The following is a 17,547-nucleotide window of genomic DNA, read 5'->3' on the forward strand; positions in this document are numbered from 1 at the left end:
AAATGGCATTGGGTGGGAAAAACCATGCTTCCTCTGTCCTTTTTTGAGGAAACCACATTTAGAGTTTGATACCCTGTGAGGGAGCTTTAACCTCATTATTGCACTTCATACCTGACTGTAGCAGAGAACCAGGGTCAGATGTAAAGGCAATGATCAGTTTAATCCATCCTTTCCCATATTTATCAGAAATGTTTATCTTGGTTCTGCTGGAGGTTTCTTCCCGTTGAAAGGGAGCTTTTCCTTCCCACTATCACAAAGTGCTTGCTCATAGGGTGTTGTTTTGACTGTTGGGTTTTCTCTGTAATTATTATAGGGTCTTTACCTTACAATATAAAGCACCTTGAGGCAACTGCTTGTTGTGATTTGGTGCTATATAAATGAATTGAATTGATTCTCAAACATCACTATCACTAAATTCAAGTTTTTTTTGTTAACGTGGTGAACGCTATGCAAACAATGTTTTGTTATGCATTGGTATTGCTTTTATGCATTGATTAGCCTGGTAAATTACAATAGAGCCCAACTGATAAGACTGATAAAAATCTGATAAATTTGCAGATAAAGGGAAGTTGCAGCATGCCCTCTGGTGGACAAATTATGCAGTGTCAACACCCAATGTGGTTGAAACATGTTTCTCCTGCTTCTACTTCTAAAATGTTCATTTATCAGTCATTGTAAATGCTGATACCAATATGGAGGCAAATGTCTGATATCGGCCGATATATCGATGGCACTAATTAACAACCATTTCAGTCCCTTCGTAGTTTGTGTTGCTAGTATTAAGTTAGAGAAAGACCCACTGGATGAAGAGAAAGCAGAGGCATGCATTTATCAACCAGGACATACCATCATCATCTGAGAATGTGACTGCATCAAAACAACCTCTGTGTGACTGCAGCAGTAATGCAAAAAGCCTATGTAATATAAATGTAACTGTAAGAAAAAAAAATTCCCTGTACTAAACTATGTTGGGTGTATATATGTATATATGGTATTCTTGTAACCATGTTTACATGTATGATGAATTACCCTCAGTCAGTAGTATCCAGTTTCAGTCGTTTCTGGCACACAGTGACGCTCATACTAATGCTAATATTCCTGTGTTGAAGCACCAGATTTCTAGATGTGTGTTTGGTCAGCTGCAGTTGATGCTCTCAGCATGCGCAGCCCGAACTCTTTGATCCCTGTTCTTTTTTTTTTTTTGGAATGGGAGGGGGATCTTAGCAGGAGGCCACTTAGTAACTGGACTGTTTACACAGCTGATGTGATGAACTTCCTGTGGGATCAACGTTTATCCTGAGAACATGCACCATACCTGGTTTCTGCTTCTTTTAAAAGTCTACAGACTGATTAAAGAATGCTGAAAAGTGGCACACAGTGAATTCGCTCACATTAAGGAGCAAAACATCTGATCTGGACCCTCAAGTGATGTTCCTCAATCTGCTTATTCTCTCCTTCAAGCTCTTGAAGATGAGAATATGCAGTGCCACACCTCTTATTGAGGGCTTCTTTTGACACTTCATATTCATGTATCATAGTTTTCACACTTTTTAATATAACAGATACTGTATGTGACACATTGTGATTAACTTGGGTGTGCAGGTCTGTCTAATCAATATTGCCTTTTAAGGGAGTTTTGTGACAACTGGCACAAAAGTTTACTCAGTTTCTTCCTTTACTTTCAGGCAGCTAAATGAAACAAGCTCAACATCAATTCAAAAGCACAGAAGAAAAGCACTGTACATGCACCCCTGCTGCTGTTGCCTTAAATACACTACTTAATCAAGATAATTTATAGTCCTGTGTTAATAAGACAGTGTACTTAATTTAAACAAGGCAATCCTGCCTGCAGAGACAAAATGCTACAAAGAAAACCAACAAACTGCTGTCACCAGTGACACTGCATTGATTTGCTGCCCTCAAGTGGTTCAACTCTGCCTTATGATTTTTAGCAACACAAATTAATACCTGTGCCAAGCAATTTAGTGACTATTAGCACAATTACAAAAAATCTCCCAAACTTATGGATGACTTTGCATGAACAGGTAGAGCTTGGCACAACTTTTTGGAAGCATTCCTTCCTACTGCAAGATGGGAAAACTGGACATTCCACAAATACACAGTGTGGAGTTTGCATGTTCTCCCCGTGTCTGCATGGGTTTTCTCCTGGTACTCCATTTTCCTCCCACAGTCCAAACACATGCACTTACTGGGGTTCGGTTAATTGGCTCTAAATTGCCCATAGGTGTGAATGTGTGACTGGTTGTCTGTGTCTCTGTGTCAGGCTCCACCCCCCAGAAAACGAATCCAGATCCAGAGACTCGGTTCTTGCATGATGTGGAGGAAATGATCAGAATTGCCAGAGATACGCAGTCTATTTTTGTTAGAGTAAAAACCGGGATTAAAAAAAAAAAAGTAGATTCTTTCGTCAGTTTTTATTAAATACAGCTCTTAAAAACACTACAAATACTTGTATTTACACAAATTCCATCCTCATACATTGAGTCACAATAAATACAAACCCAGGGGGATAAAAAAAACATCTCAGTGCTTGTAAGTATTTAATATCTGGACTCGCAGGAGTGAATGCACAACAGCTCATATTTGAGTTCCAGGTAGGCAGCGCTGTCTGACAAAAGTGTATTGCTTAGTAATAAAATGAATAATGAAAAAGTAACCCATCACCTACATCCTCTGCAATGTGCAGACAATAAGCTGGAAGGAGACAAAAAGCATTTTGACAAACAGAATTAAAATGTATTTAAACACAGAGGATGAGCTAAATGAGACCTGTGTTCAAAGAAGAAATAAAACATGTAAGTAAAATAAAACCAAACTAAAAGATTGTAGACTGACCTTGTGCTTGCTTCAAGTTTCTCAACAGCTCGCACACATGCATAGTGAACTGTACAAAGCACTGACTGTTGTTTGACCCCGTGGGTCAAAGCAAACAATGGCGTCCTTTTTTTTTTTTTTCCCCTCCCGCGTTGTCAGTTTAAGGTCCTCCCCACCATCCTGTGAGGCTGCATCACCCCAGAAATCATCCCCCCAGCCGTGGCTTTAACGTGCTTGATGTGCCATTTGGTGTCAGGTATGCAGCCAGTCAGAGGAAACCGCACTTTTCTGGGCTTCCTTTTATTGTTTAAACCTTCTCTGGAAATCCTGAAACAATCTGATGGAGATCTGAGATCTGCTTCAAGCATCATAACTTCTCTCAGTGGCAGCAGCTCTTATTCTATTCCACTGCAGCCGTCGTGCCTCCTCTTCTTTCATTCAAGCTTAACATCTACCTACTGTAGCGTCTTCAATAATAAAAGCTACTGACTTACAAAACTTCCCACCGGGTTTAGGGAGGATAAAGTTAAAAAAAAGAAAAAAGAAAAAGAAAGTGTCCAGTTTGAAACGTCTGATTAAATGTGTTCACAGCAACAACGGAGGGTACGAGATGATCAAAAAGTCTGATAATGGCGTCAAAGATACACGATTTGTTTGAGTTTCTGTACGGATACAAAACTCGGATCCTGTCGGTGGTTTTGTGTGGTTCGGATCTCCAGTGCTAGTTAACTTCCACCGTACATCTGCACTTCTTGATTTTTTTAAAAACACTTTCAGTTTCGGTCTCGATCTCCCCCGATCTTGGATGGTCCTCTCTTGATGTTTAGCCTGTTTTCATTGGCGTCTCCTCTGACAGATTAGAAGAAGAGGTAGAAAAAGAAGAAGAGTTACACACTGCTGCTGAAAAACAGAAGGTGAAGCTTCTTCAAATTTCCTGTAACATGCACATTATTTTGTATTTACCAATGGTGGATGCTCAAATTAAATATCCCCAAAGTTTTTAATTACATTTAATGCTGTTACAGATGTTTTTTTTACTCTCCAATCTTGCATTATGAGACTGAAAGGGGAAAATCATTTGTGACAGGAAGGCAATAAGATGAAACCTGGCTCAAAGGAAGGAAAGGAACTGAGAAAGGAAATGACCTGAGGGGCCAGTAGTACTTTTTAAACTGTGTCTCAAAGCTACTCTTATAACGTCCAAGAAAAAAAAAAATGCAGCTGGAAATGTGCTTAACAGGACCTTTATAAAATCTGCTCCCAGTGATTTACTGCTGTAAGTGGGCAGAAGCCTCAGAGCCTCTTACCTTCAGCATTTTCATTGTGTTGAGCAGAGGTGCCATTAGACGCAGGAGCTTCTCTTCCTGTTTTAATGACAGACAAACAGACGTCAACTTCTTAATCCCACAAACCAAACATGGGGGGAAAAAAAATAAAATAAAAAATCCCAGTGTGGCTGAAACTTACTGTGGGCCTCGCTCTTCCTCCAGAAATCTGAAATGGTGGAAAAACCCCAGAACATGAAGAACAGAGACATTAACAGAAAACACCAGACAGAAGAAGCACAGTTATCCACCGAGCTTTGTTTCTTTTTTGTTTAAACAAAAAAGTATTTAATAAAAAAAAAAAAAAAAAAAGCAGTTATAGGATTTGTTAGTTACTGACCTGCTTCCCAAGGCATGGAGTCTGCAGAGAGAATCACAGCAAAGGAAGTTAAAGACACCCGGCTGCACCTCTGATTGTTTAACTGCTCACAGAAATCACTGAGCTGCTGAGATTTTCAGAATAATCCCAGAAACGTGGGCAATATTTTCTGTATGATTCTGTCATTATTACGCTGCCTTTCAGTGTCTGAGCAGAGAATCTGATTTTGTACTAAAAACAAGCATGTTCACAATAAGGAGTCAGAATTTCATGCCAGCTGGTTCTGTTAATGTTAGATTAGATTAAAACTTTAAATCGGCTCTCGTTCTGAGCTCATAACATGAACTGTGGATGCTTTTAAAATGCAGAATAACTGGCAAAGCAAATGTGAATACATGGCTGAGTGGAATGAAGGTGCAGAGGGGCGATAAACCCAAACAAAGGGGGACTTCTTACCTTTGTCAAAGAACCAGGTTCCTGGAAGAAACCAAGAGAAATGCAGTATTAGATGGAATCCATCATCATCATCATCATCAGTCTACAATGAACTTTGAACGGAAACTCAAATTATCCATGAACAGAGTTAAAAAAAACAATTTGAAAGAGTCCGGATTCAACCCAAACACAAAGTATCAAAACTCAGTGGCCACTTTATTAGTTACATTCTAGTATCAGGTTTTTGCATTCAGAGCTGCTTTAATTCTTCATGGCACAGACTTAACAAGATGCTGGAGACATTCCTCAGAGATCTGGGTCCATGTTGACATGACAGCATCACAGCTGCTGCAGATTTGTCGGCTGCACGTGCGTGATGGGAATCTCCAGTTCCACCACATCCCAAAGGTGCTGCTGGATTGAACCATTTGAGTGCGGCGAACTCACGAATATGTTCAACAAACCAGTTTGAGCTGATTTTTGACACAGTCAGTAAGTAAGCTAACGCTTTAATACTGAGTGCCAACATGCTAATATTGCTTGTCACCTGTTTTCCATTTGTGAAAGGCAACCAGCAGCAAGACGGCAGCCAGCAGCACGGCGAGCACTGTAATTCCTGTGGAAATTTTCGGACCCCTTTCAGGTGCTGTAAAATAACGACAGCAGCAGTAAGAGGCTTTTCAAAGCTGATGACCTGCAGCTTTAAGGAATCTGAGAGGAGTGTTTCTCAGTGATAACTCACGAGAGATGAAAGCGATGGAGACTGGGTCGCTCCTCTCCTGGCTGACGGGGTTTTTCATCTCACAGATGAACTCGTTACTGCTTGAAATGTTCTCCTGGGAGTGTTGTGAAATAGTTCATATCAGTGAAACCCCGGCCACAATCCCACAAGAAGTCCTCTCACCTTATAAAGCCTAAAAATAATACCTTATGAACAGTATATTGATTCTCAGATGAATTATGCACCACATTATTGTCTGACGTCCACGTGTAGGTGACTGGGTCGGCTCCTGTAGTGTTTCCTTTGCAGGTCAAGTCGCATGTGCTCTCATCACAGGATGCAATAGCAGTGGGTACGGAGACGGGAACTGTTGTTAGAAAAAGAAACAGCAAAGTTCATCATGTCATCTGCTTACATTGAATAATTTTTATTATTTATTTTGCTCTACAATACTCAAAGCTTTCACTTTGTTTTCCTCAGTGCTTGTTTAATGTATCCACTTACACAGGACGATGAGGTGAACTACAGCTAACACTTTGTTGTTGATCTCTGGTGTGTATGATTTGCTGTCATTAGGCAACAATCCCCTGATTGTCATCTCACCAGTGGAGGTGTTTAGCTGGCAGCGACCTTTAAACATACATGAACACTGTTACCTTTTAACTCATCACTAATAATCAACAGTGTGACCGCTGCACCACTAACACAGTAATCCTTAAAGATTAAAGACATGAGGAGGAACAACAAACCTTTAAAGTGACGAAAGGCATCTACAGGCATGCCCGCTCCATCCCACTCCATGGCCTTGTTAACACCTTCTGTCCACAATATTTGTTTGATGGGTTCAGTCACAGAGCCAGCAGGTGGTCTGAGGACAACTTCACCTCCCACCTTTCCATAGATTAGAGTCTCTGCCAGGATAAATGGTCACATAAAATACTTTAAATCTTTTTAAACTGCCTGAGCTCTGTTTAGATTTTAAACAATGAAGATTAAACATCCCCCTTTAGCAAAATGAGACTTACTGACTTAGGACAGTAGTGTGAAAGTTTTATCCTGATTAAAGCCAAACTGCATGGATAGAACACGTTTCTATTCAGCTGCTCTGGCATTTCAAACCTGTTGCATGCTGCGGCCTGCTCCACTTTACCCACTGAAACATTTATTTGTTACATTTATTTAGTTTTATTCCTGTTCGGTGACTCGTGCTCTCACTGCTTGTAGCCTCTGCTTCTAGTCAGGGTTAAGTCTATCCGGGCTCTCCGCCCTGGCACACTGGCTGTTTGCTAGCTGAGAAACTGGCTGCGCTGGGTGGGGTCATAAACGTTGGAAAACCAGCACACTGCGACACAGCTTTCACACATACACCCGTCCGACCCGCAAAACAGACAATTTTCACTGTGTGCTACACAAAGAGTCAGCAAAGAAGCAGCAAACTTACCTTCAGTTTCCGACACAGCAGCCAGAAAGACCACAAACCAGCCGAGCCACACAATGGGCGCATCTGAAGGCCGCATCTTCATCATTTAAACGGCCAGAAACGAAGAAAAGTCCAGGCTCCTTCTGCTGGAAGTCCCGACAAACATGCCAAATAACTTCTTTCGTCAAAGGCCAAATGCACAGAGCTCCGTAATGCTAGCATAAACACCGGACAGGAGCCGGAAAAGGCTGAAAGTGAAAGCAGGCTGCGAGTCTCCGCCTCAGCCTGGGCATGCCCCTATTTAAAATGAACACTAACGCTAATATAACAAAAAAGTTATTATATTGTTGGATATTCACCATAAAGCGTTTGATAAACATAAAACTAACTTTATATGAGGTTAAAAAAAAAGTTAAAGTACTTTTTAGAAATAAACAATCATTCCAGATAAAAAAAAGAGTATTCTCTTCACCCCCACCTAGCGTCAACAATGTGTTACTGCAGCCTGATGAAACAGTCTCATTCATGTGTACAAAAATATGGAGGTTATGTCATGGGAGTAAAAACATATATTGCAGCACACTTATTGGTGATAAACGTTTCTCATACCCATGTGTGGACATCCCATTGAAATCTGATAAATAGCAGTAATGCTTTCTTTGATTTAGGGGAAAAGCCTGAGATGAAGTGTTTCTGACCAATGAGACGTTAGAGGGCTTTTATTCTGAAATAGATCCAGGAAATGAAGGCCGCGTTGTGCCAGAAAATGATTTCAGATGTGTTTTTTTTCTGTAAAATCTTTATTGGTAAATATATGGGTAATATATGGGTAAATAGACTGCAGTCAACAAGATTTATGAGGGCTTATATATATATATATATATATATATATATATATATATATATATATATATATATATATATATATATATATATATATATATATATATATATATATATATATAATTTCTTCATTTTATATATATATATATATATAAAATGAAGAAATTACTTGTTTTCTTGTTTTTTACTTGTTTTACAGATCTCTGAAAAAAGGAAATTTTTATAAAAGTCACTTTGCCAATAAGTGATTACAGCTTCTATCTTTTGACGGGATTGTGTTTTCTCGCTCAAAATGACCTGATATCATTCATAAGAGATGTGATTGACACGGTGTTCAGATTATAGGCCAGAAAGCAATTTACAACACTCAGTCACTTTTTGGCACAACACCGGGTATCTTCAGCAGTCGATGTGAATAAAGCTCCGCTTTGAGCTTAAGTTCTGCTCTGTTCCGTCAAAAATAACAATATTATGTAACACCAGAAATATGTAAGCTTGGTCTCTAAACACAGAGGGTGAGAGCTGAGTGAAGAGTCATATGACAGAGCCATCCATCCCCGGCAGTTACGCATTCCTGATAAACATCTCCTATAATTCCAGGTAAGTAAACACTCCCAACAACTGTCACAAGCAGATGAGGTACAATGTAAGACGTGTTTTTCAGTGTTAGATTCAGCGACATTCACAGAAACTGAGTGCTGTAAATCTAAGTAAATCGTGTTTGCGTGATTCATTTAAGTACTTTACTCCAAACATTTTGCGCTCTTTAAGGGAAACTCTAAAAATACGTGTGCAACAAGCTCAAAATATCAATTTTAAGAGATTAGATCACTCAGTCCGGTGGCCTCATTGAAGGTGAAAACTGAATTTATCCAGTATAAATGTGAATTTTCTTTTTCTTCACCAGAAAGTGGCAGCATCACACTTATGTATAACCCCAAACGGGCGGAAAATGGCAGATGATACTATCTATCTATCCATCTAGATAGATAGATTTCAGTATGTTGTGAAGTTATTAATGTTGTATTGAAGGTTTGTGACATATTCTAAATGGTTGTATTTTTGTTTTTGTGTTTATTTAGTTTGAACTGAAAATCTTTCTGTTGGCTTGAGACTACAAATATGATTTTAAAAGAAACCTAATTGTTGTTCCAACACCTATAAAAGGTTTGTTTAGTTTGTTTCTCGCTTACGGCCACACCACCCTGAACACGCCCCATCTCGTCTGATCTCGGAAGCTAAGCAGGGTCGGGCCTGGTCAGTACTTGGATGGGAGACCGCCTGGGAATACCAGGTGCTGTAAGCTTTTGCACTTCTCTCCACACACTGCAGAGGGCGCTGCTGCACCAGTTTTGTGTGAGGAGGGCCAATATGTTCCCCTGTTTTCTGGATAACCTCACACAGTTAGACTTTTATAGAGAATCTCTTTTCTAGTCACTTTTTCACAAAGGGCTGGATGGCTTATTTTCCCCCTTAATAAATCGAATCATCATTTTAAAACTGTGTTTTGTCTTTACTCAGGTTATCTTTGACTGATATTAAAAATTTTCAGAAGCTGTTCAGTTTTTGTTCCATGCATTATCAGCTGTACTTCATATAATATTGATATAATCAAATCAAATCTCACTGATAGATGACGGCTCTCTGACAGCCACAGCAGAGATGTTTCACTGAGCTACTGTTAAAGGTCAAAGTTCAGTCTTAGCTGAAAACATTCAGAGCAGCTTTCCAAGTCTGTGATGAATGTAAAGTTTTTCCATTAAAGGCAAACACGTTATAATGAATGTCTCAGCTTTATAGGTTTTAAATATTTCAGTACAGTTTGGAAGGATGAGACATTTTGATTAAAGAATGCAGATCGTTTTTGGGGAAATGAATCCATTATGAACAGATCCGGACTGGATGAGCTGGAAAATGACTGAAGCCTGAACTGGACCTGGACCTTATCTGATTCCACGATCCTGATCCGTTTGGATCCTCCTGCTGTGAAGGTGGACTCGGACACGGTTTGCTGATCCGTTATAGAGCCTATGATCACTGATTTAGATGATTTTCAATGGAAAATATGTCGAGATTCATACTCTGAATTTCAGACATCATAACTTTTAAAATGTGGGAGGAATAAATTAGCTCTGTGTTGTGTGGCTGCTGGAGTTGTGCTGTTTAGTATGAGTTACTTGACTGCTTCAGAAATCCACACAGATAAATAAACTTCCATTTCCTTAAAACAGTCACATGTATACAGTTACATAACTAAAAGTAAAAACACAGCTCAAAGTACAGCGATACACATCAGTAAGGCAGTTAAGTGTGACACTTTCACTGTAACATAATGTGTAGATGAGGCTCAAATGGCAGAAAACCAGTTTAAATCTGCACAAGTTGGCACAGTTTAGCGTCACGTGTGGTGATTTAAAAGCATGTGTGCAGACATTTATTTAATTACATTCAAACTCCAAAAGCTTTTATTTCTAAAGGCTTGCAGATTTGATGGAGGTCACGTCTTTTCTTTCCAGCATCGGTCTCACACTGTCAAATTTTTTTGAATCGAGGTTGCTTTAAAGAACATAAGGTCTCAGTGACAAATGTAGTGCATCTACACAACACCGGCATTTCAGAGCTGAGTGAGCACTACACTACACCTCTGAACTGTGTGATCTTATTTGAATAAAGATGAGTACTACATCGTATTTGAACAGGAATAAAGAGCAGCACAATATTCAAGCTCAAGAAACAGAGGCAAGTTACGACAGCTCCTGTGACTCTGGTGATGTCTGAATGTGTAAGTCCAGCAAAATCACACAGGAAGTTGCTGCACGTTTGTCTACAGTTTGATTGTGAACAGAGAAAAACATCTTGCAGCTTTGCACTCAGACTTCACTCAGACTTCACTGTCAGTCAGCTGATGTTTGGCTCTCATGACTCAAATGATGTTTGTTAGGATAAAAGGGTTTGAGGCACAGAGTTTGGACAGAGCATCACTGATGACACTCTTTGACTTATTTCTTTAGATTTCAGCATCACATCAGAAAACTGTGAACTGAGACAGAGAGAAAGAAATAACAGCTGTCAACAACAGCAGCTTGGATGAAACACATTTATTCTATTTTATTCTTACATCCACAGTCTACATGGTTTTTAATATTTTCAGAATAATCTTTGATTTTAAGATGACAGCCACGTGAACATCATCACATTTGAAGAAATGCTGTTTACTGAAGAGGACAACAGCTGATTCAACTCTGATGCTACTCAGCTTCCTCAAGGTGCACAGGTAGGCCATTTTCACATTTTATCTTCTTCTGTACAGTCTGTGGTGTGTCTTTGTATTCACAAGGTTTCTTATTTAACCTCACGCAGTCGATAACATTCAGCTCAGGGGTGATAAATTCATCTTTTTTATCCTTGCACAAAGCCTTAACTGAAGCTTCGGTCGCATTGATGAAAGTATTTCTTTCCTTGCATTCATTTTTTTCATTAACTTTTTTCATCATGTCATCACACCTGTGAGAGCCCTTCTCTGGAAGGAGGTGCTTCTTTTTGAAGTCCTTATAACTCTGAGAGAGCACAGCAGTAGAGAGCAGCAGCAGCAGCAAACAGGCACACTGAACCCTCATGATTCCCTGAGGAAGAGAAACAGAGCATTTACATTAGTCTGTCCTCTCTGCAGTTTAGATTTTAGTGAAGCAGTTCTGCAGCACACACACACACACACACACACACACACACACACACACACACACACACACACACACACACACACACACACACACACACACACACACACACACACACACACACAGACAAACCAAACCAAAATGGAGCTCAGACATGTTAAACTTTTCTGCATTAAAAGACATCCAGCACATCACATTGGGTAATTCACATTAATGAGTCCTCTGAGCAAAGTAAATGTATTACCAAGCATTTATAATACAAGCTTTCCCAAATTTGGACACTTACCTCAGTTTGTGATTGGCTGATGAGCGGTTTGCTGGTTGTCTGCAGCAGCAGTCGATGGGGAGTGAAATTCTCTGAAGGTGGAGTATGGTTACAGGGAGTTCATTATATAGCGTCCAGCCGGATGGAAGTCATCTGATACTCCGCCCACTTTGAATGAATATTAAAGAACCAGATAACAGGAACCAATAAAGACAGTCGTGCATGTTAAAAAAAAGCAGGGAGCTTATGTTAGATTAGCATGCTAACAGAAACCGCAGCGTGCTAGCATGTGCAGTATACGGGTGCTGGTCATACCAGTGATGGCATGGTTACTTTGAAAAAGTAATCTGATTACTGATTAATCCTTTAAAAGGTAACTTAGTTACTTTACTGACTACTTAATTTTAGAAGTAACTAAGTTAGATTACAAGTAGTTACATTCAACAGCTGCTGGTGTCATAAAGTGATTCCAATGTTTCTGTGTGCTTTTATGTGTAATGTCTTTGCTTTTATTGGTAAATAGAGTGCAGTCAGCATGATTTATGAAGGGCTTATATATTAAATGATTGTTTTTCAACAATCTTTAGGAGCCTGTGTTATTGTACCTACATTATAATCAATGCAGTGCTTTTTGGCCACTTAAAATATCTTTATAGGACTGTGATGTCATATTTGTTGTAATTTCTGCAGTCAGTGACAGTTTTTACCTTGATAAAAAAAAACAAATATATAAAAGTCACTTTGCCAAAAACTGATTGCAGCTTTTACCTTGTGATAGAAATGCTGTTTCTCAGTCAAAATGACCTGATATCATTCATGAGAGATATATTTGACACACAGGTGCTGGTCAAAAAATTAGAATATCATGAAAAAGTTGATTTATTTCAGTAATTCCATTCAAAAAGTGAAACTTGTATATTATATTCATTCATTACACACAGACTGATAAATTTTAAATGTTTCTTTCTTTTAATTTTGATGATTATAACTGACAACTAATGAAAACCCCAAATTCAGTATCTCAGAAAATTGTATGAACATGAAAAGTATGAGCATGTACAGCACTCAGTACTTAGTTGGGGCTCCTTTTGCCTGGATTACTACAGCAATGCGGCGTGGCATGGAGTTGATCAGTCTGGGCACTGCTCAGGTGTTATGAGAGCCCAGGTTGCTCTGATAGTGGCCTTCAGCTTTTCTGAATTGTTGGGTCTGGCGTTTCGCATCTTCCTCTTCACAATAGCCCATAGATTTTCTGTGGGGTTAAGGTCAGGTGAGTTTGCTGGCCAATTAAGAACAGGGATATCATGGTCCTTAAACCAGGTACTGGTAGCTTTGGCACTGCGTGCAGGTGCCAAGTCCTGTTGGAAAATGAAATCTGCATCTCCATAAAGTTGGTCAGCAGCAGGAAGCATTAAGTGCTCTAAAACTTCCTGGTAGTTGGCTGCGTTGACCTTGGACCTCAGAAAACACAGTGGACCAACACCAGCAGATGACATGGTACCCCAAACCATCACTGACTGTTGAAACTTTACACTGGACCTCAAGCAATGTGGATTCTGAGCCTCTCCTCTCTTACTCCAGACTCTGGGACCTTGATTTCCAAAGAAAATCCAAAATTTAGTTTGATCAGAGAGAACATAACTTTGGAGCACTCAGCAGCAGTCCAGTCCTTTTTGTCTTTAGCCCAGGCGAGACGCTTCTGACGCCGTCTCTTGTTCAGGAGTAACTTGACACGAGGACTGCGACAGCTGAAACCCATGTCTGCATACGTCTGTGTGTGGTGGTTCTTGAAGCACTGACTCCAGCTGCAGTCCACTCTTTGTGAATCTCCCCCACATTTTTGAATGGGTTTTGTCCCACAGTCCTCTCCAGGGTGCAGTTATTCCTATTGCTTGGACACTTTTTTCTACCACATCTTTTCCTTCCCTTCGCCTCTCTTTTAATGTGCTTGGACACAGAGCTCTGTGAACAGCCAGCCTCTGATGCAACTACTGAAGACAGTGCCGAAAATGCATTCAGGAAAAACATATTTTTTGTTGCAATGGATAGCATCATCAGTGCCTTGAGTGCAAGGTTCCAGACCACAGCAAACATATGTGAAACATTTGCACTGTTGGACAAGTGCTCCCATTGTTTCAGTGTCCCCCCGAGTTCATTTATAAAGAAAAGGAAAGGTCAGACTTCTAACTTCGTTATTGAAGATTTATTAATCAACACACATAATACATGAGATCAAAAATAATGCAGAATAATAAAAGCATGCTTGGAGATTGCGAAATAATATCCCTTACCACGGTTAAGGTGTCACGTCTCAGTAAGCGCACGGCAATCTCAGAGTGTCTATGCGTGCCCCCATTGTTTTATGATTCTGGCCCCAAGCCAAATAAGGAGTTGTTTTTCCCAAGTTCTGACCAGAGCTCTCCCAGTTATGCGACCCCCACTCCTGCCTAATGTAAACAATGGGAGGCACACTCCTCTGAGACTTCTTCACATTCTTTCCCTGATCAGAATACCGCAACCTCCACAATAAACCTTGTATTTTCACAAATCTGCAATAATCAATTCCTTCAATTCCCCCTTTTGAACTCTTCTAGAGCTCACAATCAGTTGTAAATGCTTCTGCGGGCTCCCACTCCAGTTCCTCTGACTCCACTCCAAGCAATGGCATCTGATATGCCGGAGGTGGACCCTTAACCCCTCCTTCAATAGTTCTGGTAATACACTGAACACAGAGGAACCGGATGCAGGGCTCACAACAGCATCCACAAGTGACCAAAATTCCTGCAAAAGTAGCCAATGACATCAACAGAGAGATAATGACACCCTTCCATTGCCCAAACACCCTATTGAACCATTCATCCACCGGATTCTCTAACCCGGAATGATCATGCATAGTTTTAGACAGTGTCCTAAGACCATCCAGGGCCCTAGCTATCGAGCCATCCGGAGCCGTATTATTTGGTATGAACGTGCAACACATGTCACCAAACATGGCGCACACTCCACCTTTTTCTGCCAACAACATGTCCAAAGCCATGCGATTTTGTATGGCCATTAACGACGTGGGGCCTAGTTGTTCTGCCAGGCCCTCTACGGCATCCCTGGTTAGATTTGCCAGTCTCAAGACATTGTAGTGGATATAATTTATGCGATCCACATTTTTATTTGGAGTGATTGGAAACAACGCCGAAATAATTGGGATATTCTCAAAGCCGGCTGCCACTTGATCTATCAATTTAAATTCATTTGGAACGCCCCGCGGTACACCAATTGCATCCAGATATGTTGGATTTCCATTTCCCATGAATTCAGTTACCAAATCCCGTTTATTAAGAATATGTCGGCGACGTCGACGGATCAATGCTTGCACCGCGCTTCGCGAACCTACCTTAAGCGGGGTCACTCTTTCTCCCAATAGCAGCAGCGGGGTGGCCAATCGAACCATTGCACAAACTCCATCAGAGTTTTTTGGAATTCTTACAGTTAGCCGTCTACCCCCACAATAATAATACAACCCACTTCTAGCCCATGTTCCAATTTCATCCCCGCCTAACGTGGTGCTGCACCAATTTGAATCGATATTGCCCAACAATGTCCTAACAGAAGTTGGGTTTCCGGCTCGAGTTGTCGAGTTAAACTTGAAACAGGTGTAAATTTGATTGCCCTTGACCGGTTCAAACGGGGCCGATTTGGTTCGGTTATCAATTGGGGGAAATATCGCCGCCAATGTAGAACAATTCAAGGGGGTCCCTTCTCGGGTCAAGCCTAGCATACAATTATACCCCCATGTGTCATTTGGATATAATGGGGCGGGTTCAGTATATAAATGCGGGCGGGCTGAGGCGCAGGCGATACAGTCCTCCATCCTCTGTTCGCGAGCTGTGGATACTAACCAATCCAGCCACATGTTTCCTTGTCCATATCCAGTCGCAAGCTCTATTGCTTCTTGCGCTGTGAGCTTTGTATAATCGGTTACTTTGACTCGCGAATCTACCACCGGTTCTATCTCAGTTCCGGTTTTGTTCATCATGGAATTTGCTTGCGAGGTTTGCTTTTGTGCCTTGCCAATAAAATTTATTTTAATTATTCCCTGTGCGTCAGCCCCCGTCTGATCTCCACCTAAAATTAAGTATAAGACCTTAGGATCGTGATAAGCTATTAAGGCATCCTAAGGGCCCACACGTCAAGTTACTGATTTCCCGCCGCAGTCAATTACATCGCAAAGATCGAAATGGAATGATTGAGGTGTGCCTTCTATGTAATTAAATTCCAACCCCCCGTAAGAGTTTAAACATGTATCGTATGATTTTGGCTTACCTGTCCCTGAGGCCTGTCTTTTAGAACCTCTTACCCTTGGTGTTCGGTCAATGGTTTGGGGTCTCTCCCTGCTGTCTTGGCCTTTTCCGCACAATCCCAAAATTCCCCACACAAATATTACACTAAGGACAGACAACACAGTTAACCACTTCCAACTCCCATACAGCTGGCTCATCATGGCGGTTAACCTAGATATACAAAGAAAAAAATAAAAATATTATTAGTGAGCTTTTCTTTCGGTCTTCCTTCTTCTCTCTTCTTTCTTCAGATCCTTCCCAGCCGGTCTGGATCACGTTGCTGACTGAGGGTCGACTACCTCAGTCAGAGGCTCTCCCTGACTGACTCCCATTCTGCCCCGTGATTGGAAGAGCCTTGCTGGGGTCGCCAGCAGATGACCCTTTCAATGCACTCTGGGTTCCTTGAACCTTTCTTTCTGGTTCTTCTGTTGGAGCACACGGACTCCAGTGGTACCAAGTGTCTCCTTTGCCTTGTAGGCGCACGGCATGCGACGTTCTCTCAACCACCTGGTGGGGTCCTGTCCACCTGGGCTCTGACCACTTTCTCTTAATGACCTTCAAAAGGACCCACCCTGCTGTGTGTGGGTCCCCCTTTTGACCTCCCGTCACTCCGTCCTGCACCTGTGAGACAAAAACTGACAACAAAGCTTTGAGTTCATCAAAATATGATTTATACTGAAACTGGGTTATATGTTGCTCTTCCCCGGGGATAGCTGCTGTGGGGCCTGGGAACTGTCTACCTGTCAACAGTTCAAATGGTGTAAACCCTGTCATCTTATTTAGTGAACTCCTCACCTGCAACAATGCCACTGGGAGGGCTGTGACCCAATCAATTTTGGTCTGTGCACAGATTTTAGCCAATTTAGTTTTTAAATTTTAAGTTCATGCGCTCAACTTTGCCCTGAGATTCTGGATGATACACCGTACCAAATTTGTGCTTTAAACCTAAGGCTGCTTCCACTGCCTGTAGGTCTCTGTTTTTGAAATGCCTTCCGTTGTCAGATCTCACTCTTCTCGGAAACCCATGTTGTGGTATGTAATGATTTATCAGACATTTGATCACTGTTTTACTGTATTCATTTTTTGCGGGGTACGCTTCGGGCCATCCTGTGATCGATTCGACCATCACCAGGAGGTAGCGATACCCTCGAACTCTGTCAATCATGTCAGTGTAATCAATCACAATCTCTTCCCCTGGTCTTACCTGTAGTGGGAATGCTCCCATGTGTGGTTTCACAGTTGGCTTTGGGTTGTATTTACCACAAATTTCACAGTCTCTTACCCATCTTTTCGCCATGTCAACCAGGTAGGGGTGCCACCAGTGGCTCAAATTTCTCATAATTTGTTGTACCCCCACATGTCCCGGCCCATGG

General features: G+C 41.1%; 1 protein-coding gene and 1 non-coding gene across 2 annotated transcripts; one reads left to right on the top strand and one right to left on the bottom strand.

Moving 5' to 3' along the window:
• Positions 1-2,430: 2,430 nt before the first annotated feature.
• Positions 2,431-7,403, bottom strand: LOC115794511 (carcinoembryonic antigen-related cell adhesion molecule 1-like). The gene is made up of 11 exons (XM_030750068.1): positions 7,077-7,403; positions 6,385-6,546; positions 6,140-6,265; positions 5,842-6,002; positions 5,657-5,750; positions 5,462-5,560; positions 4,936-4,956; positions 4,501-4,521; positions 4,303-4,329; positions 4,143-4,199; positions 2,431-3,684 (listed from the first exon to the last, which is right to left on the bottom strand). Exons 1-11 carry the CDS (start codon positions 7,159-7,161, stop codon positions 3,659-3,661), a joined length of 879 nt encoding a protein of 292 aa, XP_030605928.1. The 5' UTR covers positions 7,162-7,403; the 3' UTR covers positions 2,431-3,658.
• Positions 7,404-9,085: 1,682 nt separating this feature from the next.
• LOC115799508 (5S ribosomal RNA) lies at positions 9,086-9,204 on the top strand. The gene has a single exon (XR_004021588.1). It is a non-coding gene; the product is annotated as a 5S ribosomal RNA (ribosomal RNA).
• The last annotated feature ends 8,343 nt before the right edge of the window (positions 9,205-17,547 follow it).

Source organism: Archocentrus centrarchus, chromosome 2 (assembly GCF_007364275.1).
Source record: "Archocentrus centrarchus isolate MPI-CPG fArcCen1 chromosome 2, fArcCen1, whole genome shotgun sequence".
NCBI classification, from domain to species: Eukaryota; Metazoa; Chordata; class Actinopteri; order Cichliformes; family Cichlidae; genus Archocentrus; species Archocentrus centrarchus.